This window comes from Puntigrus tetrazona, chromosome 3 (assembly GCF_018831695.1).
Source record: "Puntigrus tetrazona isolate hp1 chromosome 3, ASM1883169v1, whole genome shotgun sequence".
Classification (NCBI taxonomy): Eukaryota; Metazoa; Chordata; class Actinopteri; order Cypriniformes; family Cyprinidae; genus Puntigrus; species Puntigrus tetrazona.
In genome coordinates this window covers 14,456,538-14,482,669 of record NC_056701.1, presented here as the reverse complement: position 1 = coordinate 14,482,669, position 26,132 = coordinate 14,456,538, and the positions used below count along the sequence as shown (strand labels likewise).

The window sequence follows — 26,132 nt, the reverse complement described above, 5'->3', positions numbered from 1 at the left end:
GTGGCCTGCCTGCACTAAATATTTCTCTCCCTCAGTCTGTTTTCACTCCTAAACTTAACACATTCACGCGCTGAAAATGAAGCGTGGGGAAGATGTGTTGGTTTTCAGTACATGTAACCTTTTGTTAAAAACAGCTGACTGGAGAGTGCTGGTATCTCTGTATTCCTCACTAACAGCATGTTCCTGAATGGGTTCTGGAGGTGACAACACTCTTTGTGTGTGTGCGGGTTAGTGTATCTCTGTCTGAAAACGCGCAAAAGTCCTTGATCTGGTGTCTGGAGATCTTCCTTCCTGCAGAGTTTATCCTTAGTCCTAATCAAACACTCCCCATCCAGCTAGTCAAGGTCACTTGATTGAATTTACAGGCAGGTGCGTTGGAACATGGCTGGAACTGTGTTCAAATCCTCCTGGGAAGTTCCTCCTTACAATTTGGAAATCATAATTATGACATTATAAAGTGATTTTGCTCAGAATAAAATAGACTCGCAGTTTCATATTTCTTTCACTTTATTTTCACTTATCCGACTAAGACAAAAAGCTTTTTAGAGCTAATGAAACAAAATAAAGAGTGGAAATGAACTTTAGGTGTGTAACTGTGTATTTATTGGTTTTATCATGCTTTCATGGAGAATGATAAGAAATGTACAGTACTTTGGTCTCCTCGTAAACCAACTAAATGACTAGTGTTTTCAGGCAAGCTTTATATTTATTCTTCTCTAATAGAAGGATTCACATAGAATCTGTGTATACTCTACTGCACCATCAGCTTTCACAGCTTACGATAAAAAAATGCCATAATTCTTTAATTGAACTGACCTCAACTTAGAAAAGTCTGGGCTTGGCAACCTTCAGGTTGAAAATATCATAATCATGATTTTTGTGCTCATGATTGACCGAGCAACATCAGGTTAGTTACCAGTCGTTTCCAGAAAAAAATCAAGCATTAGGCAGCACTAAATGTTTCTTAAGCAACAAATCTGAAGCATCGTGTGACACTAAAGATGGAAATAATGATTCAGCTTTGCCATCAAAGGAACAAATTACATTTGAAAATTGTAGTAATTTTTCACAATTGTCACATATGCAAGACTTTTAAAAACATAAAATCTCAGCCCAAACAGCTGAAACATGAATGATCCTTAAATTGTCACCAATATAGCCTAAAGTTAACTCTTAACTGTTTTCTTTATGCTAATATAATAATTGTTTGTTAAATTCCATGCATATAGTGTAAAAATGATGCTGGTGTATTCACATGTGATACAACAGAAAAACAGAAGCTTGTGATGTTTCATTTTAGATGCTGTGTTTTCAACTTGATATGATAAAACATTGTTTGTAAGAGCTTCCCCGGTGTACTTGAATCCAGCATTATCCTGCATTTCCGACTATTAAATATGACTTTCTGTTTGCATTAAACTTTTAAACACATTTGTTGTGACGTGAAAGCAGCATAAAACTCTGTTGTAAGGTCGATCTCCGGGAGCAGGTCTAAACAATGCAGGTGTAGAAGGTGTAGATGGGTAAGTGCGAAATAACTCATATTTGATTAAGTGCATCTTTCGAGCTCACAGTGTTGACTCTTTGTCCTGTGTTGTGGTTATTAGCGCTGACTCCATCTGCCCCGCTGGCACTGATGCCTCCGCCTTCATCTGGAGGCTCTCAGGCTTCCACCGTTTCCAGGCTACAGATGCAGCTCCACCTGCACGACCTACAACAGAACGCCACCGATCTGCGCAAGCAGCTCACACAGCTCCGTAAAATGCAGGTAAGACGTTACAATCTCATGAATCTTGACACTCAGCAGGTAACTGAACAGGCATGATGTGATAAAGCGGCATGTGATAAATCATACCTCTTCCATGTTAATCTGAGTTTTTTCCCTCACCGTGGGTGTCCATCAAAAGCGTAGCATGTTAAGACAATTTGTCACTTGCTTGGTTTCTATTTTCGACACAACACGCTAGGTAGTAATCTCATTAGGACTGCTCCACATAGCTGGTTATGAAACTTTAAATCAAACTTTAAAGTTGATCTGACTGACTGATTGTTTGCTTTCGCTGATTGAACTGCTTTCAGGGAGTCAAGTTAAATCACATTTATTTATGTAATGTTTTGTATAATACAGACTGTGTCAAAAAGCAACTTCAAAGGAATAAACAGGAAAATCATAGTTTAAATACTGCAGAATTCCTGATGAAACGAATTCAGTTTCATCTGTAAGCAGCTTTACAAAAGACAATAGTTATGAAACGAATCCAGTTTGGCTGGAAGCAACTTTACAGAAGGCAGTAGTGTTATTATTTAACACAGTTCAGTTTGGGACACAAATGTTTCTTGATGTGTGAAACTTTGTAATTTCACTCATAAAGAAAGGTGTCACTTTTCAATTGTCAATGATGCTCACAGCATCACACATTGCACAAAATACTGCTCCAAATTGCTTTAATTTGATAGCTTCAAATGACGTATTTGTTCTTAGTTTCAGTCATTTAAACACACACTGTTGGAACAGTTGGAACAGCTGGAAGGTCAGACATTGTCATTATTGTAAGACCTCAGTCTTAAAGGAAGGAATAATTGACAACAGACTGCTGAAATATTGTAGAATGAGATAACGCCAATTACCTGTTGCTCCATACATGTTAAAATTAATAATTCGTTCTTAAAATATGAATTCTTAAGCAGGTCGGTGTCTATTATTCCACTTACACAGTGGAAATGACTTGTACATGTGCTTATCTCTAGTTTTGTTTAAACGTAAAACACTGTTTGCAGTAAAAACTCCAAATTTGAACGAACGTCAACGAGTTAGAATCGAGAACTAAACAATCCTAGGAAGCGCTACACTAACCTGCGCCTCACACTGCCATCTAGATGTTTGCCTGCTGACAGGGAGAACGATTTAAGGAGGTGATACAGAAGGTGGTACAGAAGGCACAGACGGCAGGAACAGCAGCACCGATTTGTAGTCTTCACAATATCTCACAGTCTAATTTATTTACACACAGCAGCGAAAAACAAAGAGGACATGCTGAATGGCTTCACCTGGTATTTACGGCAGATTTGTTGCTCTGTGTCCCGATGGTGTTCAGTGTGTGTGGTGTGGAGGAGAGTAAGCATCGATTTAGAGCTCAGTATGGAAAGTTTTCCTTCATTACACTCTTCAACATCCAAACCAGAGGACATTTTGTAATGGGGTTAATGATACATTAGACAGAGTGTGCTCTAAAAGTCTGAGACCACGCTGAAAATGTGGGATTCAAAATCCCTTACTTTATATATTACAGAAAGTTTAGTTTGAAATGCTGCTGTTCTGGACCTGTTAAGTTGGTCAGAAATACAGAGAAACAGACAGAAGAGTGATGTGTAATAAGTGACATCGATGGGTAACAGGGAACATTCATATACTGTATCAGTCAGAAATGTATCTGTCAAAATGTCAGATGTTTTAGATATGGGCCAACTATCCCAAGACGGCAGTCGTCTCTGACGAGCAGGATGGATATAGAATCTGATGTCTAAATGGGGCAAAATGTCTTAAATAAAATACATATGGATACTGTTGTAAACTGTTGAAACTCCTTTGTACGGCCAGCTGTCAGATTATCATGGTGACACGTTGAGCAGGAGTATGATAGGGGAATTGTTTGTGATGCTGAATGTGTGAAGGAGGAGAGAAAGGAAGGATGTGGAGGGAGCTTTAGGGAGGGCTGAAAGCCAGCAGAGAGGAGACGGCACACTAACAGCCTGACAGATCCTATTGGGTTGTGTGTCTGTCATAAGCTTTTCCTACAGAGTTCCCACAGTCACGCAACACCTGGAAATCTGAGGGAATTTTTTCATTATTTTTTCTAGCCTCAAAAAGTCATGGAAATTTTTACAGCGTAAAATAATTTTGTCTAGTTATGCTCAGCTATAAAATTGCATCAGGCATTTCTCTTTGTGAGTGCGGTGTCTACAAACAGGGATCTCACAGCAATGAATCAGTCATCCACAGTTTCTAAGAATAATTTTATATGGATTGCACTCACGAAGAGCAATTTTAAACCATTAAATATTTCAAAACCAAGCATGAATAAATGAAATTATATTATTTAAATTAAAATGTAACTTTATTTATTTTATTTGTTTTAGTTAAAAGGGGCATTGTACATTAATAAAAAGAAATTCTGTAAATTTACCAGCATTAGCCCAAGACTATTTTTATGTAAAAAAAAATACAAATTAATTATCCAGCATGGATGCATTAAATCTCAACTTCTATTCATCAAATAATCCTGAAAAATGTATAATGTATATAACAGCCATGTTGATAATTGTTTTTATTATGTATAAATATGTGCCAGTTACAATATGACTGCTGAAAATTTAATATTGCCATCATAGGAATTAATAAATTTTTTTAAATATGTTATATGTGTTATATATATGTTATATGTTATATATTATAATAGAAAGTCATTTTAAATGGTATAGTACAGTATTACAACATTACAATTTAACTGACCTTTTTGAATTATAATAATAAATGCAACCTTGGTCAACATAAGATTAAAAAAATATATATGTTATTGACCGCAAACATTTGAGCAGCAGACACTGACTTTGTGTTTTTTAAAAATAATACATAATATTCTTGGTAAGCCATAGAAATTCATTGACCAAAAAATGTGGGAATATTGTATTTATTACACTACTGTGTACAAGTGTATTTACGTGTGTGTGTGTGTGTGTGTATTTGTGCATTTATGTGTAAGTGAGCATGTGTTCCACTAGTCATTCATTTTCTTGCTGCTGCTGTGTGTGATTCACTCCTATAGCAGGGCAGGCAATAACTCTTAATATCATACTCAATGATGAGATGGTATGGGCCAGCAGGGATACATAGATGAAGAGAGAGAGGAAGCCGGCCCCAAATCAAGTCAGCTTTTCAGTCAGCAGTGCTTTAATAAAAATTGACTGTGGAATGATAGCTACCAGTGTGATTCATGAGTAAACACCCTCATCTCTACCAAGAGCTCTCTGAATAAACAGCAGAAAAACAGGAAAGAAAGCTTCTGGAGAGAGACGTCCGTTTTGATCTTTTATACAAAGGTACAAAGGAGTTCACGATTCATTCGCTTATTCAATTAGTGACCTAGAAAGAGAGCAGAATTCCTAAATATTTTTTTCCTACACAATGGGTCTTCTTGTTCAAAAACCATCAAAAAATGTATTTACATATGGAGTTTTATGTCAATATATGCAAGATGAAAAATTGTAGTTCTTATTACAGAATATAAAGAGTGTGCATTTGCAAAATAAATGCAATCCTATACTGCAAAAAAAAGAAAGAAAAAATATTAAACATTTGTAAAATAATTTTGCTAGAGTAGTCAACTTGAAAGCAAACCTAAAAGCAACATGCATGGGACATTTAGAGCTGTCTGGCAAATCGTTAGAGAGAGATCTTGGTAACCCTTCACTTAAACCGTTATATATAATGTATATAAAAACTGTTATATATAATGCATCATAAAAGTAGCTTAAATTCCTTGTAATGGACCTTACAATGCATTGTTCAATCTCAAGAAAAATTGTAACCACAGTTAATATAATGTAACACTTATAAATTAATTGTTACAGTACGCATTTCAAATTTGGTTATTATTTAAAAGTTATGGTGAATCACACGGCACATTATGCATACTTCTAATGTATTATACCCTTTAATGAACCTTTATAATGCATTATACATAAAGTCTTTAACTGAAGTGTTACTGAGTTTTGTTTTTACCATATAAATAGCGATTTAAGTATTTGTATGAGATGTTAACAAAAAAAACGTATTAAACCTATTAAGATTTGTAGTGTTTTTGTTTTTTGTTTTGGGGTGGATCTGAATTGGAAGTCAATAAGACAAATGCATGGAGAAGTAGAGGGGATGCCGCAACAGTCTGAGCATGTCGCGTTGGGACTGCGAGATTGGTGTCAATTGCTTTGGTGTCGAGAGCCAAGCCGCTGGTGTCATGACAACTGCAGATTGCTGAGTTAGACTATTACCTGCCTGAATGCCAGAGCTTGAGACACGGCCCTTGCCCTCATCCCGTTACCTAGGAGACATGGATATGCTGAATAATGCATGAGACTCATAAATAATTCAGCTTTAGGAGGAACTACCACCAAATGACACTAAAAGCGCATCGCACACACAAATGTGGAGTGTGCAAAAACACAGTTTTTACACACTTTTCTCATTATCGGCGCTATGCAAGTGACAAAGTCCACTGTGTTTTTCTCTCAGGGCAAACAAACATTGTCTGCAGAGTGCTTACGCATCACAAAATTATGTTGATATCTCGCACTCCAACTCCCACACAACCTTCAACATGCACAAATTGAAAATACTAGAAAATAAACTCAAGGACATGGATGCACATTCACATTAGGGCGTTCAAGAGACCTTAACGAATGTGATCCATCATAAACACCATCAAGGATGGTATGCCGTATATATGCACACACTATCAAAGTCAATTCTATAATATTATACATTCACATACAAGATGACAGCTGCATATGGTCAAAGACAGGTCAATGTTACATATGGATACATTGTGATGGATTGTGACAGCTGACCTTCTGTAAAACTCTCCCACGCTGATGCACCTGAAACGTCTTAACAATCATTCATGGATTATTACTGAACAGAGAAGGGCTGCGATTGGTTGATGGGAATATTGTTCTAGGAACATCATAGGAGGTTATTTATTATATAAATCAACTCGAAGCAGTGGTTCTTGAATGTTTTTACTGAAAGCCTCTTCTGTCCAACACGGTATTTTAACACCCCTCCCACATATTGCCACATGTTTCCAGTATTTCTACTGTAATTATAAAAAGCTTGTTAATGTTATTAACACAAACTATTGAAAGATGCCGCAAAGTATTTAAATGTTAAATTAACATTGATTATATATAGATATATTTCCCTTTAATTTTAATATAATTATTTTAATTTGATGAGGACCCTTGGCTCTCTTTAACAATTATTAAAAATAGCTATTAAAAATTTTCTTTTAGAAATTGTTAGTAAATTTTTGCAAATAATTACACTAAATAGGGTCTCTCTAGCAGCTTAATTGGATTTACACAGCCATACGTGTTCATAATATGCATTTACATCGTGAAGTAGCTATTTAGCAAACTGTATGCTGTAGTAACAATGACAGTTGGTGAAAAACTCTTTAGCTGCCTGGCTTCACAATTCAGTACCACATAATTCGCAGTCTTTGTAATGTGTTTTCAGCAAAACATTTCTAAAATGTATAATGCGTTTAGAAACGCTTCTCTAAATTGCCTTTACACGGACTTTAATTGGATCATGTTTGTGTGTATAGTTGCAGAACCAGGACTCCATACGCAGCCTCCTGAAGAGGACCGAGACGGAGCTGAGTCTGCGTCTGTCGGATGCGCTGAGGAAACAGGAAGACCCTCTCCAGAGACAGCGCCTCCTAGTGGAAGAGGAGAGACTCAAATACCTGAACGAGGAGGAACTCATCATACAGCAACTGCAGTGCGTCTCGCAAACTAAATATGCGCTATAATAATGCAGTCTGAGGCGCTAGCTTAGTGACACGGCTGCATAATATGCAAAAAATCATTTCCCAGATATTTTTATTGCACTGGTTCTCATCAACTCGTACTCGAAAGTGAATAAATGCATAACAATGAGGCATAAACAGTCTCGGTTAAAGACCTGCAGACCCGCACCTCAGCATTAGCCCGTACAAACAACGGACAGCATCTCATTGATTTATTTTCTTCCAATTAAAAGCAGCAGGGTGACTAAATCCGCCTCTTCAACTCGCTGCCAGATCAGTCGTGTTGCTTTTAATTGATAGCGGTTATTAAGTATAGCTAACAGCCAGTTGATGTGATTCAATTATTAACAGGACGCTGTTTGTAACAAACCATTTTGTGGGGGGTGGATTTATTTGACGTGGTTAAATTGGATTTTGAGTGTAAACACTCCGACTGTGTCTCAGTCGTTTAGTGCTAATACACCCTGCTGCACTGACACTTATTCAAATGCGTGCCGACGCCACAGCTCAGGGAGGCGGGCTTGGGATTTTCACGCTCATCTCGTGCTTCGTTTTTGAACTTTTAAATGTCAGAAACATCAAAACGTGCAAGAATTCCCTTCTGCGTGACAACACCGCGGTGCTTTGTGATAGCGCCGATTAATATGTCGTGCAGGTTTATGCTCTTTGTGAAACAGTCGATATGTAATGAAGCTAATGAGTGGGTGTTTTTGCGCTTGTGACAGTGATCTGGAAAAGTCAGTGGAGGAAATCCAGAAGGAGATGTCTGTCAATCACCGACATGTGACGGTACAGGAGCTGGAGGAGAAAAGCTCGCTGCTGAGGAAACTGGGAGAGACTCTCACCGAGCTTAAGAGTGAGACAGACTCAGACTCTTTTCTGTCTTTCACAGCCAGACACTTGAACCTGAGTTGCAGAAGATAGTTGTTCACTCTTCTGCCTGTCTGTTTTTCTCTTTGTCTCTCTCGTTCAGATCAGTTCCCGGGCCTCCAGAGTAAAATGCGAGTGGTGTTGCGAGTGGAAGTGGAGGCTGTGAAATTCCTGAAAGAGGAGCCACACAGACTGGACGCTCTGCTAAAACGCTGCAGATCTATCACAGATACTCTCACCACGCTGAGGAGGTAGACAAGCACTTATTCAGTCGTTCCTTGTCTCTAATGTAATTTACTCTTCATAACTTTGAGAGCTGTTCTACGGTTTGATCAGGCAGGTGAATGAAGGAGTGTGGAAGACCCAGGATGAGTATTCCAGCCCCTCTCCTAAACTCGGAGGAGGGGACGAGTACAGGAGGAACACAGACTTTGAGATTCCAACCAGTCCACCGCTAAACCTCAATGAGAACAGCCTGGCTAACTGGAGCCCTCACTCTGGTCAAGGCCACGGTCACGGTCACGGCCACGGCCACGGCCACTCGAACCCTTCTAGTGCGCAGCGTGAGAAGGATTCTCATGGGATGGTGGCTTCATTGAAGGGACGGGAGCTGGGCGAGCTGGGAGGTCGAGGAGGGTCTGATAAGGCTTCATCTGTGGAAGTGAGACTGGTGAGGAATGAGATTTTTAAAATGAAAGAAAGCATTTGTCTAAATGTATGCAATAGCAATACCTTTTATTATTTTGTATTATTGTTTTAATATCAAGGCCAATGTCTGACGTCATTAAATTAGACAATAGTAATGAATTATAATAATTCAACTTAAATTGTTTCGCTATTAATGGTCCCTTTTGGTCCCTAATGTTGCAGCTACATGTCAACAAACTCTCAGTAGAGCATTAGTAGACTTTCTGCTTAATATCTGCTAACTCTTTATTGTGATGGTCTCCCAGCTGACATTCTACTGACTTGAAGTAACTTTGCATGTACAATTCAACTTATTCTAACCCTAACCATACCAGTTTACTCATACTCTACTAACACTCTAATAACAGTTAATAGGTATGTAGTGCAATGTTACTTATAGTAAACAGAATTTGCTGAAGGAAATTATTCATTCAGCAAGGATGCATCAAATTATTTAGAGATGACTGTAAGGACATTTTAAAGATCACAAAACAGGTATATTTGAAAAAAAAAAAAATTTCTATTAATCAAAGTATCTTTAAAAAAGTGATGATACTGGAGGATCTTGTGATGCTGAAGACTGTAATGATGCTGAAAATTCAGCTTTAACATCACAGGAATTACATATGTTCAAATAGAAAACATGTTTTTTACTGTACATGTAATTGAACAAATGTAGCTTTGGTAAGCATAGAGACTTCTTTCAAATTCAGAATATCTACTGTCCTCAAACTTTTGTATAATAGTGCACATTTACATAGATGTTGAAAATCCTGACTTTCTGTGACTAGGCTTTAATACTTCTTTAGCTGTTTTGAAGCACTAATGATCTTGTAAAATGTAATCTGTATGTCTCCTCAGGCAGCAGAGCGGGACTGGGAAGAGAAGAGGGCCAGTCTAACACAGTACAGCGCTCAGGACATTAATCGGCTGTTGGAAGAGACTCAGGCTGAGCTCATGAAGGCCATTCCTGACTTGGACTTTGCCGCCAAGCAGATCAAACCTGCTCAGAATCAGATTCAAAACCAAAACCAGAGCCAGAGTCAATCTAACACCAATGCCACACCTGAACACAAGCCTAATAAACCTCAGAATAAGCTTTCCAGTAAAGACGGCGGATCCAGGCGAGGCTCGGATGAACTGACGGTGGCGAGGTATCGAACAGAGAAGCCCTCAAAGTCCCCCCCTCCTCCACCTCCACGCCGAAGTTTCCCCTCTTCTCCTGGCCTGACGACACGCAGTGGAGAGATGATCATTCCTGGAAAGAGTATAAAGGTGACTAGTGACATTCAGAATAACACCCACACATAGATGATTTTGCATGTGAGTGTTTATGCATGCAAACTCTCTCAAACATTTATGTGCAAGCTGTTACTGAAAGAGCAGCACACGGACTGTCAGAGGAGTCAGGGGAATATACTAAATCACTTTTATTTGAGTGCAGGGTCTCAAAAATGTCAGGCATCTCATAAAAGCCGCCTGTGTTTGTGGGTATGTTAGTCATGGTTGATATTTCTCTCACCTCGCTAATAAATTACCTGTCGGTCACAGGTGAATTTAAGAGAAATTGATAAAGATTAAGATGGTTCTAGATGTTAATTTCCCTTGTGTTTACTTTTAATTAAGATTCAGTCATTACATTACAATGGGATATATATTCTACATCCTTTTTGTTATTACTTTATGGAATTCAGTTTCATTTCAGTCAAAATTCATTTATTAATTTAACATATAAATAAAGAAATATATTTTTAAACATTTAAATATTATTTATTCATTCACCCATTTTTAAATTAATCAATTAATGTTTATATTTTAGAATTATAAATTATATTTCTATTCATTGTTCAATTAGTTCTTTCATTCACAAATAAATAAAAAAAAAAATATATGTATATAATAATTTCATTAATTTATTTGAAAAAATATATAAAAACAATCTTTTATTTACTTCTTAATTTATTTTATATTGTGTTGTTGCAGATGTTAAGTGTAACTTAAGTGTCCAGAAATATATAAATCTGTAGATACACGTCTCCATTATGTTGTACTACATCACACATATTTCAAAAGAGAAAATCGTGTTTTTTATAGAGAGAGAAAATCATGTGTGTGTGTATATATACTGATTTGTCCTCCTTTGTGTGCATAAACAGAAATCGGAATCAGAGGAGACCGAGTCTCAGAAGCCACACATTAAGCTGAGGAGGAGTATATCTGAAGCCCCACGACCGGCCTCGACACCTCCGACCATCGCTGGTGGAGAGCGAGAGGAAGGTGACGAGGAGAAGTTAGCAGCTGAGCTGGAGGTGAGCACATGTATTACCTGAGGAGTCACCTGAGACCGTCTGTACCCTAACGGCTGAAGTGTTAATGTTGGTGATTAATGTCCATATGTCACACGCACCAGATGTGTCTGGTGTACACCCACAGAGCAGTGCGATTACATTCACACACACACATTGGTGGCTTCTACCAGTTGGCTGGTTTGCTCATTCATTAAGCACACATTAGCAGGCAGGAGATCTGAATTTCTGTCTGTGCTCTTTGGCTCATGAACTATTAAGCTCAAATGAGTGGTTTGACAATGTTGTGTGCTGTACTGATATAAAGTGCTGTTAGTTAGGCACTGGTGAGTATATTGTGGGATATCGTTTGTGTCTAATTTAACTGTACATAGAATCAACAACCATAACATCCAATATATGCCATCTCACTTACCCATATACTTTATCTCTAGATGCATTAGTGACTTAGAGCAGGGTTATGCACTACTCAAATTGAATTGGGTATGCCTTCTACATACTAAATATATTCCAGGATTTGGACTGAATTTAAAGGATACAGAACTGTAGTTCAAATTAGAAATAGTTTTTCATGTTTTTAAAGTCTCTTATGCTCACTTAGGCTGCTTATTTGATTATAAATACTTTAGCTGCAGTATTGTGAAAGATCATAACATGTTGATGTTTAATAACTATTTACTGGCAAAGTTATTTAAAATAGCTATTTTAATATAACTCAAAATACATTTTCAGCAGTCATTATCCTGAAACTTCAGAAATCTTTCTAATATGATTATTTGCTGCTGAAGAAACATGTTTTATCATCAATTTTGAAAAAAAGGTTGCTTCTTAATATTAGGTTCTTTATATAGTTTTAAAGTTTAAAAGAACAGCATTTATATGAAACTGATACCGCCTTACTTGAGGTATATATACCTCAAATTTTTATTATTTAAAACAACAAACAACAAAAAGTAAGGTGTTTTACCCAATCCTCCTTCACAACATGCGTCAAATCTTTTTATATTTGTTTAATTAATGCGCAAATTAAAAATTCTAACTTCTCTCCCCAGCCGTCTCCATTTACATATTATCTTTTCGCTATGGGGCCATAACAGTGCATTTCTCCTGACTGACACTGCTTGAGCTGTGTTGGTGTTGATTTTAGGCTTCCTTGACCTGCTTTAGGGCAGCACACACAAACACACACACACAACACACGAACTACAAGGCTCATTAACACCAACAAGCAGACAGATTTTGTTGTCTTGGTTGAGTGGATGACAGGGTAAGCGAGCAGATGTCTCTTGTCCTCCATCCCCTCTGCATGGCTCTGTTGGAAACCCTGTGGAGACCTGTGGAGATCTGGGCACTGCTGCAGTGACACCATACCCACCACCCTCTCAAACCTAATGAGGCTCACAAGCTGCATTTCAAAACAAACCCATAACTCAATAACACCCGCACTGTACATACACATTCATTAACAGAAATAGCTGAGCTCTAAACAGTGCTTAAAGGTACAGCATGTCATTTCTGGTGTTCCATAAAATTTAAATGTCATTTTGTGCAAATTTGATTTAATAAATTGTGGGAATTACAATTTATTCACAATTCTGTACTGTATGTGAATGTGCATAACCTAAGTGATTGAATTTCAGAGTCTTTTCATGGGAAATCCTGAAATGCCATAGTCTGAACTGATATTGTCCATCCCATATTCTTCATTAATTCTCTTCAATCTCCCTAACCGCTCAGCTCTTTGAGCGACATCTGACTCTTCCCCTGCCCTCTCCCAGGAAATATCCTCCTCCCTCTAGTTTACAGCTGTTGCCCCATGTGTCCTCTGCTGGACAGGTAACAGCCCCTGATGCAAGCTAGTGTGGACTGTTGTTGTACACTCATGGACACACATATATCTATATGTTTCACTCTAAAAGGATAGTCATACTCCTATATAGACGAAAAACCTCACTGCACGCAAACTAAAGACCAAGGATGCACTTTGATATTCCACATCATAGTGAGCACGATCACAACTACACAAGCACCACATACTGTTCATTTTGTGTGTGTGTGTGTGTGTGTACTTGCCAGTGCATGTCAGCTCTGTGATCTTTAAAGTAATAATTCACCTAAAAATGCATGTTCTGTCATCATTTACTTACCCTCATGTGGTTCCAGAACCATATGATTTTCTTCTGAGGAACAGAGGAGTATATTATTATTATTACTAAATATTATTACTTTTTCAAAACTTATAGGATTCAAAAAGTATGTGAAAGTGTTAAAGATAGCATTAATGTAATCCATGTCATCCATATTGTCTAATTCCAGTCTAGTCTGAATGATTTGTTCATTATCATGTTCTCGAGTTTAGCTCACTGACTGAGTGATTCAGTCACAGGTTCGCCCAAAAATGAAATTTCTGTCATTCACCCTTAAGTTGTTCCAAACGCATGTTCTGAAAACAAATTAAGCTATTTTTGAAATCTGAGAGCTCTCTGACCCTGCTTAGACAGCGATGCAGCTACCATGGTCAAGGCTCAGAAAGGTAGTAAGAAGAACATCATTAAAATAGTTGATCAGTGAATGTGAGAGTTTTATGAAGCTACAAGAATACTTCTTGTGCGCAAAGAAAACTAAAATAAATGTATTAAATGATTTCTTCTGTCAGTGTGCTGCCATTCCTGAGAGTACCACATTGCATGCATATGGAAGAAAAGAAACTGTTGAATAGTTGTTATTTTTCATAGCTGTTATAAGTTGCTATTTTTGGTTTCTTTGCACACAGAAAGTTTACTTGTAGCTTCGTAACATTGCGGTTGAACCACTAATATCACATGGACTCTCTGAAGGATGTACATACTCAGATTTCATCAAAATATCTTCATTTGTGATCTGAAGATGAATGCAGGTCTTACAGCATGAGTGTGAGTAATTAGTGACAGAATTTTCATTTTTGGGGATGAACTATCCCTTTAACTACTCAAATAGAGGATAAGAATATGAGTGAATAACAAGATTTTAGCCTGTTCCTCACAAAGCAAGACTGACAGGAGACAAATTGATTATTTTGGACTGTTCTTGTGCTCATTTAGCATTTGTTGAATTCAGATACAAAATTGTATCTGTATGAAAAAGAGTGAATATAAGTAATATAGGTAATAAAAGTAAATGAGGACTGAATGGTTTCTAAATGAAATTTTCATGGCTGAATGCCTTTAAATTAAAGTGATTTTTTTTTTTTTTTATTTAATTTCGTATTTGTATGTGTGCTACGCTACATATGTGCCAGCAGTTGATCGTATCTAAGGGTGGTGATGATGATCACTACACTGATTTCACAGAGAAATCTCTAGTAAGTTTATTTTAGCCACCTTTAAGTTAACCTTACAACCTCATACATTTCATGTTTTACATTCGTGGATTAATTATACAAATTTCTCCTGCTAAATTGCAGATGCAGCACAGGATATCCTCCACTCCAGTTCCCCAGATAGTCTTAACTGAGTGTAACTCTCTCCCCACGTCCCCCTCTGAGGACTCAGCAGAGACCCGGCGGTCTGACAGCACACAGACAATTAAAGAAAATGACACTGGAAATGACATCAGAGTAAGTTACTTCAGCCACATTGTGAGGACTCCCCGTCTGCCGCTATGGAAACAAGACTTGTCAGTCGGCCAAAAAGTCCCTCTATTACAAGACTTGGATGCAGCCCAGAGGGAGCTCCAGAGTCCTGTCCAGGATGTGACCCAGTCGTGCCCGCCCTTAACAAGCGAGAGAGCAATTAAACAGGCCCTGCGGAGAGAGCCAAGGGTTCAGGAGTCTCTCGAGGCGGCGACAGAGATGAAAGAAGAGAGAATGAGAAAGTCGGACACTACATTGTCTGTCTCGCCGCAAAACGGGCCCATAGAAACATCTCAAGTGGGTTTGTTCCACGCTCAAAGAGTCGGAGGGGAAAAGGAAGACATCTGCCATAGCACATACCGTCGTCTGGACAGTCTGGAGGAAACCATCCGTGAGCTGGAGCTCAGTCTGATGGAGTTTAGCACTGATCCTCACACAGGAAACATCTTCCCAGCGTCTGTCCAGTCACAGAGGTCCTCCACCAAGAGATCCAGCAGCACTCGACATACAGCAGACGGAGAAGACACAAACAAACCAGCTGTGCCACCTAAACCATCTTGCATCAGCACATCCACAGCCAAGGTTCAACCTAACCTTCAGTATCTTCTTCAGCCCTGGTCTTTCTGTCTTTTCCATCTTTTCCATGTTTTGGTCTCTTCTGCTGGGTTGCTCATCTAGATCAGTTTGTTCTCTTTTGTAAATGCTTTGATAAATTGTTTGCCTCCAGCCTCTGTAGAAATACATATTGTATCTTTCGCACAATAAATTCTCTTGTTTCATTCTCTTCTTTATTAGCCCACTCTTTTTTTTCTCTTCTTAAAATTACTTTGCAATTTGATTACCTTCCCCTTGTCTTATTTTCCTCTGGTACATAGGACATTATATGGGGTTTTCTCGTAAAATAAAAAGATAAAGCCCAGGGAAGCTCTTCGTAACTAATCAAGTGATTTTGTTGTGTAATTTATGCGGTATTGTCTCCACCCGCATTTGTCTTTCGTCTTCAGAGAGTAGTTGTCAGGATAAACCGCTACGAAGCAGTGATCCACCAGACGTCATGTGTATTACTCAGCTCCGCTGAGAACAGGGCTGATCTCTGTGAGTGACAGCAGGGAAGGATTTGGATGAAGTCACTTGTGTTTTCCACTGTGTTGTTTTCAGCCCACACATTTGTATACAAGCCAACATTGCATCATCCCTCCTAACTGGTGTGTTGGAGCCCCTTGCTCTAGGTCGTTGCACACTTTTCTCGTAGGACAGATGGAGCCTGGCAACCACAAGTCCACCTGATTGCAAGCATTAGATCCTCTTACAGAGCCTCTCGTTCAGTGAGGTGCTCATTTGCATTAAACACACAGCTAATGGGCCTCCTTGAAGCTTTACAAAAATGGCTGTTGGCTGTTAGTGAGTCTAGTCTTCGCTCTAGTGCTTGATCTTGTGTAGGTAACATATCCAGAGAGAGACAAGACTACAGAAAGCGTTCATTATTTTGTATTGCATAGAGAGCTTTTGTCATTTTCTTGCAGAAGCGTATAATTTATATTTTCTGAATTTAATACAAGAAATTATAGGTAATGTGTGTCTGTGTGTGTGAGAATGAATGAGAGGATTGTGCTGAGTTGCATGTGTTCTATTAAAAACACATCACCCTCCTGCCTGTCTTGCCTGTCTTCTCCTCCAGCACTTCCTTTGACTGTTGGTGATGGCAAATACACAGTTGGAAATTGGTTGAAAAATATTACCAAATATAATACACAGATTCATCTCCTCCTCTCTCTCATTCTTCTCAGACTGGCGGTGGAAAAGCATTGTCTCGCCTCAAGCACCTACAGCAGAGCGGATCAGAAAAGAGCAAAACAAGCAAACAGAGAGAGGACTTCCTTAGAAACCAGGGTCAGCAGCAGGTATGATCTGTCGTTATGTCTGTCTGTTGTCCTGTATATCAGTTCTTCTATCATTTATTGTTCTATCTATCTATCTATCTATCTATCTATCTATCTATCTATCTATCTATCTATCTATCTATCTATCTATCGTCTACAGTTATGCTTATAAATGTGCATAAGTTTACATACCCCATGCAGTGCAAGCACAATGTCAATAATTCTAACAAAATAAGAGGATCATGAAAATTGGATGGTATTCTTTATTAAAGACTGACCTGAATAAGCTCTTTTAATTAACAGATGTTTCTATTTACACTCCACAAAATTTACTAATAGAATAGATTTGGATGATCAGAGTAAATTGCATTTATTTTGTGCTGTGCTAAATGAAAAAACAATTTACATAAAAGTTTACACATCAACCTGTTAAAAATGTTATTCCTCTGGCTCTTTTTTATTTTAAAGTAATGGAAATTTTCATGACCCCTCTTATTTTATCGTATTTGCATAACTATTATTAACATGTTTGCATGTTCTGCAAAGGGTATGCAAATGTCTATTTCAGATCTATTCAAATATATCTAGGCCTAATCTTAGTTTTGGTTTATTGTTAGTGTAGCCTTAAAATTAAACTTGGTCTTAGTCTTGTATTTTGTCTAGTTGATTTTAGGCTTAGTCTGGTCCCAGTTTAATCTTAGTCTTGTAGTCTTGGTCTCTTTTTGGTTTGTTTTTTGTTTGCATGGAACATGGTTTTAGACTTTTTCTTAGCTTTACAGTTGCGTAAGCTTCTATGAACTTTTAAAATGGTTTGCTGAAAGCTTAGAAGATCATTTTCTACTTGAAACCAATTCATAATGTCTGTCTGAGTCAAATTCCACAGCTCAGACTATTGCCGAGAGCCTTAGGAGACGTGTGTGTATATGCGTGTGTTTGTCTGTGCGTGTCAGTCACAAGTGAAGTGAGGCTGGGAGAGAACTTTCTAGCAGTGACGCTTTGAAAAACTGAATTGGAGCGTCAATCGTGGAACATTTGGGACTCTAAAGTGCACTTAAAATCCTCCAACAGAACAAAGAAACCAGAGACAGGTGGGTCTCAGGAGAAGGGGGAGAGAGAAAGCATGAAGCCAGAGACTAGGGATATGTGAGCTCTACAACATAAGCGAAGTGAATGAGACAGGTGCAGAAAACAGGGGAGGGTTTGAAAGATGGATTAGAGGAGAAAAAGCGCGCACACACACACACGGACAGCTATGGGCCTGTGTGCTGTAGGTAAGAAGAAGATAGATATTCTGGTGCTCTGTAAATCTCCTCACTCTGTGTTTAATAAATCTGGCCCCTGTTCAACAGGCCATGAATATTAGAAAAGAATCTAATCTTTTATGGGGAAGGAAGAGAGAAGCAGATATTGGCGAGAGAGCGAGCAAGATCAGAGGGTTCATTGCAACTATAATTACAGGAGAGCATATTTGCTGTTATAGGCACTCCTGCTAAGCTGGATATGATCAGGATTTAGTCTTGTCAGTGTAACAGCTAATTATTCCCTTTGAAATGGACTGCGTATATCTCCTTTTTGTCTTAACCCTCTTAGCAGCAAATGGATACAAACATTTATGCACACTCATCTTTTCATCCAGACTCTCATCATTTCATTGAGACTTTTTTGCGCTTGCTGTGCCTTTCACTGTAAGCTTCATCCATTTGATTTAGTTTTAAAGTCGTCTCTCAAAAGACTTCATCTTTGAAATGATTGCTCACCCTGACTGCTTCAAGTAAATTAGCACATCACTGCTCTCTTTTGGACTGGTTCACTTGCTATTTCTGACCTTCTGTCTTTATTGGACTAATTGCAAATGACATGTACACCACATTTCAAATGTTTGGGTTTTTAATAAGTCTCTGTGATGCGTTTTTCAGGGTTCTTTGAATAGAAAGGTCAAAATAACATTTATTTTAAACTGAAATTTCTTTGTGACATCATACATGTTTTTCATCTATCATGCTATCATGTTTGACTGTCACATGCATCTTCCTCGCTAAATGAAAATATTAATTTCTTCCCAAAGAAAAGAAAACTTGACTAACCCCCAACTTTTGAATAGCATTGTACAATTCTTTTTTTTTTTTCTGGTTATACTATTAACAAGTTGCTTATTAGCATACCAATTATTAACGTTGTGGATGTTTATTATCACTTTTAAAGCACATGTTCTGCAAGACCACATTCTACATGCCTAATCCTACCCAATATCTTAATAACTAACATCTAATAACTATTAATAAACAGCAAATTAGGAGTATACTGAAAAATAAAAAGTATGCTATTGGTTTGTTAATAGCGAGAATTGGACTTAAATAAAGTGTGTCCTCATTTCCCAAAAAACTCTAGCTGTTAAAACTTTTATGCTGTCTTGCAGACAAAATTGGTTTTCTCAAATTGTGTGTATATGTGTTCACATATTTTGTTAATGTATCTTTTTATCTTTATCTTAAATTGTTTGTGTACCACCTTAGTGCCCATTTTCATTTCACATATGACTTCCTTGAACAGCTTTGTGTCTATTCTCAATTACATGAGCTTGTGGCACATAAATTTTAAAAGGGCAGAGAAAGTAAGTGGGAAATGGCCAAAAGGGAAATGTATTCCTTATGACTGTGCAAAAGCAGTAGCTATTTTAATCTCCATCATGGTTGTGTTCTCCAGGGACTTTTTGAGAAGCCTCTGTGAAAAGGACATGGGCCAGCAGGTTTGGAAAAGAGTGAGAGAAATGAAAGAGAGGGAGAAGGTTAAAGGGAAGAGAGATACGGGCGAGAGAGAGATGGAGAGTCTTTTTCTGCTCTATCAGGGTGGAATAATTGGCACTTCATGTGGAAAGACACGGGCTCTCCGGGCTCTCTCTTCGCCCTCATCGCTCTCTCTTCTTCACTCCTTGTATCCGTGCTGTCTATCCATCTCCCTCACAACTGATTAGAGTTTAACCAGCTCTCAATGGAACTCTTTCAGCATCCTGTCACACAGGAACCGAAAGAGTGTTTGTGAGTGACTGATGGTAATAGAGACGCATATACGCTCATGTTCAATAAACCCACCAAGATCTTGCCTACTGGTCAGTTTCTCCTAGCATAATGCATTGTGGGTGTTGTATATGTACATGGATTCGCCCTCATGTGGTGAAGCTGTGTACCAGGCTAGCATCATGCATGAATGATCCTAACCTGAATAACGTTGTCCTGTGTTTGTCTTCATCTTTCCTCCCATTGTCCCCTTCCTCTCACATTTTCCTCTTCGTCACCGCAACCCTGGCCCTCATGGCAACCATTAACGTCCAACTCCTTGACCCAGTGAGCAGAAGTGAGCGACCCAAACCAACCTGACCTGACCGAAGCTTGTCCACCTCCTCCTCTGCTGTCTTCACCACCACTTCTTCATCAGCATCTCCTGACTGAAGCCCACAATCCTTCACCCAGTTCCTCCTAGTCAATCCTTTATGCTTTTAAGGAAAAAAACATCACACAGCTGTCAATATTCACCAGAGCCTCATTCATTCCTTTGAGAAAGAGAGAGAGAGAGAGATTAGAGATTAATAACGTATTAAAGCGAAACCAAACCTTAAAATCCTCCCAAAATGTTTTTATTCTGTTCTTCTCTACCTACTCCTCTGTCCTTTATCCTCCATACTTTTGCCCTCAACACCCACCCCCTCAGGCTCTGAGTCTGAACATCAGCAGAGCCAGAGCCACCGAGTCGCTCTTCGCAAGCACCAGAGCCGCAAGCTTCTCCGGCCACCTGCCCTCCAGATTGCGAAAGTACCCCCAGGAGGGGGCGCTGTCCTCCTTGACAGCCTCCTCAAACCAGGCCAAGGCGCTTCTGGCTAGCCTTTCCACATCCAGTCTCTCAGCCGAGGCACTCCTCTTGTCATCTACCTTAAGACAACACCGGTTTCTCAGAGAGCAGAACTTCAACTCCTCAAGCCTTCCCCTTCCCATCTCCAACGGCCGCTCCCCGCCTTCTCCTACTTCACCTACTTCCTCTTCTTCACCCACATCTCCCTCCGCTCTCAACTCACTGAGTCTGTCATCATTGGCCCTGAAACCCTCCGTCACCGGCAGCTTGGAGCGGAACAAGACTGAACCCAAGACAGCGACTCCAGACGATAGCAATTAAGGATGATATGGCCGGAAATTATTCATATATAGCTTAAGTAAAGGAACTTAAATGTGGCTGATCTACAAAAAAAGGTTTTTTTGGAGGCTTAGTTTTGTTTACCTTACTATCCTTACCAAGACACCTTGTGAAGAACAGTGATGGTGGCAAGGAGGCAGGTGACTTACTGCTTTCCAAAATAGGTTAACTTTTCTTCAGTTTGTGTACAGAATCAAACTGTAAACCATACCTACTCTGAGTTTCTGCCAGTTCCCCAAACTAGAGAACCAACAGATGGGCTTGGACACTCACCACCAGCCTGTTTCCAGCTCCACTGCACAGCCAGCATCACACCACCCACGGGAGGCCTGGGGAAGGACTCTTTACCCGAACCCTCATTCATTTGCCAAATCTTACATGTTGGAGATCTAGCTGAGTTCGGTAGATGTCCATCAAGTGTAAAATCAAGACTGTAAGACTATGTAAAACCAAGTAGAGTTGCAATAATCGGAAAGTGAGTACTGTAGTAGTCGGTGTTTGTTGAGACGTTTTATTGCTCATATCTATATCAACTGAAGGAATGTTTAAAAAAAAAAAATAACAACAGCAAAACCTTAATGTTGAGGCAGCATCACTTGCTCTAATGTAGATTTTTGGCTATCAGTCGTACTGCTAAAGGAAAATAACTGAAATTGGTGCTAAGATTAACATTTTGATGATTATACAGTCCCTTAAAGGGATAGCTCATCTAAAAATTAATATTCTGTCATGATCTACTCCTTCGTGTGTTGTTGCGAATGCCTTGGTTTATTGTCTATGCATTCAAAGTCATTGGGGTCTAACATTGCTTCAGACCCCACTGACTTTAATTGTGTGGACAAAAGCACCTTCAAAATATCTTCTTTTGTGTTCTACAGAAAAAAGTGATTCATGCAGAATTTTCATTTTGCAAAGAACTATCCCTTTGATATACATACACTGCCTAAGAGTCTATTTTTGTTCTCATTTGCACTCAAATAGGCCTTCATACAGCCATTGTACATGTTTGCTGTAACTTAGCACAAGTTGTCATGGCAACAGAGGAATTGTGGGAAACGTGGAGGGCTTCCTGCTTTTCATTATTAGTTATGGGATGGTGTCGTTAGGCTTTTGTTTTCTTAAGTTCTTAACATTCACAGTTTTTATACATAAGGATATAGGAAACTCCTCTGTTCTTGTCATTAAAGAAGCACAAGAAGCTAGAGAAAGTACAATAATCTGACAATCATCAAAAATTCGGCACAAGCTGTCTTAACCTTTGGGCCTCGCAGATTGTGAAACCCAATTCCAATTTAAAAAGAACAAACAGATGGTTAGGTTCACCATGTAGGGGTTGCACAAGTAAGAAGAAGGTTAATTCCACAGCACGTATGCCAGTGGACGTGATCCATCGAGTGGAAGACATCTGTGCGCTAGAGCATTCCAACTCATCCTTTCTCCTAATGAGCCAGTCAAATTCTCCGCTTATATTTCTATCAAACCACACACACTTAGATTCACTATCATTTTTAGAAAGTAATTGTGTGCCAGTTTATGATTACCTAGAATGGTGATACAAATATGAATATTACATGCGATCTTTGGTTTCATTGCTCTCCACAGTCATAACACTAAAATGCAAGAGCATCCTTTTTTAGGTCACTGAGGCTCTGGTTCTGCCCATTCCTTTTTTTTCCCATTCCAGTCCTCATGACATTCAAATGCACACACACACTTACAGCAAAAGATTTTTTCTTCTCGCAAGGTATTCCTATGTTGTGAATTTGTCAATGTGACAACCTGCAGGTTTCCTCATGTGCCCAGAGAATTTAAATGTGTAAAGGGGAGTGAATAGAGCAAGAGGGGAGATTTTTCCAGCTTTCTGATGAAACAAATGTGTGAAATTGATTACTTGTGGTGCGGGGTTTAAAATAATGGCTTAAGCACTAGGTTGACGTCGAGAGAAACGGACAGAGGGGAGATTAGTGGTTTTACTCCGTGTGTCGCAGCCAAATCGGACTGTAATTCATGTCCGAAATGTACAAAGATTCACGTGGGAGGTGCTGTGAGAGGCAAAAGGTCAAGATTAGGCTGTTACATGCATGGAAACGCCTGTATTCAAGCAATGTTATTTGAGTTTAATATATGTGAATGAAAGAGGAAACAAAGCTTTATTTGCAATTCATGCCTGGATCTGCTAGTAACACAAAAAGTTGAGCAGTGGCTTTAAATTATTAAAACTTGATTTATACTCTTGATTTATTTTTTTAGACTGGAAATTTCACAGCAAGCATCAAATTCACAGCTCGGTCTATTTAAGGACCCAGACCGAACAAACTAGCAAATGAGACAAATTTAGCAATTGGTGTTGTAGTAAGCTCTCTCAAACGTTCGAAGCGTTACACTTGTGGCTACGGTTTCACATAAACGAGAAGCGGGTTTCGTGCATGGATGGAGATGGTAAGAATCTACAGCACTTCCTGTCAGGAAGTACACTTCATCCTCTCAGTAAAGCCACTGGTAGAAATTTGTGAGCTAAGAAAAGACTTTCTTGACCCCCTCAGAGACTGCGATGGATAAATGTAGAAAGGTGGTGAAATCTCCCTTTTTAAAGTAGAGTCTTTCTCTCTCAAAACGTGGTATGATAACAGCTCAGACATGGTATATAAATACATCTTTGAAGTTAGTCATTTATTTTTCACTCAACACGGTTGGTTAAAAAAAATGTATGATGCAAGATTTGCGTTTGTATATTTTTGTTTGTTGATTTTATATTAACTGAGATTTATTTGTACATATTTTGGTTTTTGTAATCTTGAGGAAATATATAGCACACTAGAAAATTATTTATTCATAAGAGAAGTGTTTTGTATATTGAGTTGAAAATATTACACTGTACAGCCCGGTTCATGTATAAAGTATAGCTGCATCTAACCACAGGTTGATATTTTGTTAATTTTCTGAGTTGTTTTAAGTGTTGGGTGAATCTGAAAAAGCCTTTATCCAGCCAGCCATTCAAAAGAATATAATTAATGCGATCCGAGTGAAATCGGGTTCTTTGCTGATACGTATGAAGCTCTAATCTGTATTGTGACCTTAGAATGTCATTTGCTAACTCTTAATTTGTTTGCTTTGAGTGAAATGAACAATGTGGATATAATGGAAAATGTAAATGAACTTTTACGGCCCTCTTCTGCCCTCTAGTGGTAGGGAGTAAGTCTGCAATTTCATTTCACTACTGAATAATAACAGATGTTTAAACTGTCAATGTACAAATGCCTTGGTCAAGGAAACAGTTGCACAAGTGTTTCTGCCACATTATGCTAATTTTGAGTTGCAGGTTAGAGTTTCCCCCAGAAAGACTGCAGGAAATAGGAGGAGCTGGATGCTTCTGAAGTTATGTCTGGCCAAAAATGACACAGAGTAATTTTGAGAAAGCACATTCTATGATGGAACGTCTTTATGTAGAATATTTTACCAGAGCTCTTTAGTCCTTTAAGTGAGTTTTTTTTCTACATGGATGTGTGGATGTTACAAAATTATGACATCAAACGAAAATAATTAAATACTAGAAAAGAGTAAAAAAAAAAAAAGACTATAGCGTGTAAATAAAAACGTAATTATTAGAGAGTCCTACAAAATTATGTCCAGAAAAAAAAAGTTTTATTTAAAAGATGGAGTTATAAGGTATATATTAAAAGTTTTAAAAATATTAAAAACAATAATTATAGCAATGCATGTACATTCTAAAAGCAATCGCACGGTGCAGATGATTTTAAAAAACAAAGTTATCTACATGTTTTTTTTAAAAAAAAAGTCAACGGAGAGAATAGCGAGGTCAAGTGCAATGATATGAGGCTCACGGCTGTAGAGCCGAGTAGGAAAAAATGACTTTTTCTATGTCTGATTTCTTTGTGGCTCAGGCATGTCCAGTCTTACTGTAACCTGTGGTGATGTGGTAACCAGACTTGAGTGGCGAGCTCTGAGTGTGTTTTACTGAGAAACTGAGCAGATTAAACTCAGCTCTGGCCATCAGCGCACTAGTAGTGGTGCGAGCCCTTTACCCACGCTGTGACCCTCCCATCTCTAGAATAGAGTAATATACCAACTGAGAATCACTCTATATACACATAAGATATATAAGCACCTATAGATACAGAAGAAAAAGAAATTAATTTGTCAGTGTGGATGCCATGATAACTTTGTGAGAAATGTGACTTTATTTTTATTTTATTTTATTTTTTCCTGTGAGAAATCGTTGAGAGCTGAGACCTTTTGTACATACTTGCTGTGGTTGTGTGTCTAATAAAGTACAGCTCTCTTCTATGACAATATTTCTACTGAGTCTTTCTTTTTATTCCCATAATAAATGAAATGTCTTACTGTACAATGTTTTCACTGTTTTATTAAAATTAGGGTATTATTTATTATCCGGCTGTATTAAAAATGCCTACATCTATGAGCAATTTTTACAATTTCTTTAGCAATATAAACACAGCAAAATGTGAAAAGTTAAGCTCAAGGAATTGTTAAAAAACCTTTTGTTCCTTATGTACAGTTACAGACGTGGACAAAATTGTTGGTACCCTTTGGTCAATGAAAGAAAAAGTCACAATGGTCACAGAAATAACTGTTATCTGACAAAAGTAATAATAAATAAAAATTCTATAAATGTTAACCAATGAAAGTCAGACATTGTTTTTCAACCATGCTTCAACAGAATTATTTAAAAAAATAAACTCACGAAACAGGCATGGACAAAAATGATGGTACCCCTAGAAAACACTGAAAATAATGTGACCAAAGGGACATGTTAATTCAAGGTGTGTCCACTAATTAGCATCACAGGTGTCTACAACCTTGTAATCAGCCATTGGGCCTATATATATGGCTCCAGGTAATCACTGTGTTGTTTGGTGATATGGTGTGTACCACACTCGACATGGACCAGAGGAAGCAAAGGAAAGAGTTGTCTCAAGAGATCAGAAAGAAAATTATAGACAAGCATGTTAAAGGTAAAGGCTATAAGACC

At 38.3% G+C, this 26,132-nt stretch overlaps 2 protein-coding genes across 21 annotated transcripts in view; both read left to right on the top strand.

Moving 5' to 3' along the window:
- The window catches only part of LOC122341419 (SRC kinase signaling inhibitor 1-like), a 93,839-nt gene extending 73,416 nt beyond the window's left edge, over positions 1-20,423 (top strand). For 15 of the 20 annotated variants that reach the window (XM_043234756.1, XM_043234758.1, XM_043234749.1 and 12 more), the window contains 10 exons: positions 1,608-1,768; positions 7,383-7,558; positions 8,312-8,442; positions 8,560-8,707; positions 8,793-9,126; positions 10,005-10,418; positions 11,300-11,452; positions 14,727-14,789; positions 14,892-15,641; positions 16,847-16,966. In XM_043234756.1, the coding sequence (XP_043090691.1) occupies positions 1,608-1,768; positions 7,383-7,558; positions 8,312-8,442; positions 8,560-8,707; positions 8,793-9,126; positions 10,005-10,418; positions 11,300-11,452; positions 14,727-14,789; positions 14,892-15,641; positions 16,847-16,966 (2,450 nt within the window). Of the gene's footprint in view, positions 1-1,607; positions 1,769-7,382; positions 7,559-8,311; positions 8,443-8,559; positions 8,708-8,792; positions 9,127-10,004; positions 10,419-11,299; positions 11,453-14,726; positions 14,790-14,891; positions 15,642-16,846; positions 16,967-20,281 lie in introns of those variants that run through there. The other 5 variants (XM_043234750.1, XM_043234751.1, XM_043234767.1 and 2 more) reach the window with 5 other exon arrangements.
- LOC122341422 (putative protein TPRXL) lies at positions 20,423-22,848 on the top strand (the record flags this gene model as incomplete). Its single annotated transcript, XM_043234768.1, has 1 exon — positions 20,423-22,848. A coding segment is annotated over one exon (681 nt), but the record flags the coding sequence as incomplete, so codon positions are not given.
- Between the last annotated feature and the right edge of the window lie 3,284 nt (positions 22,849-26,132).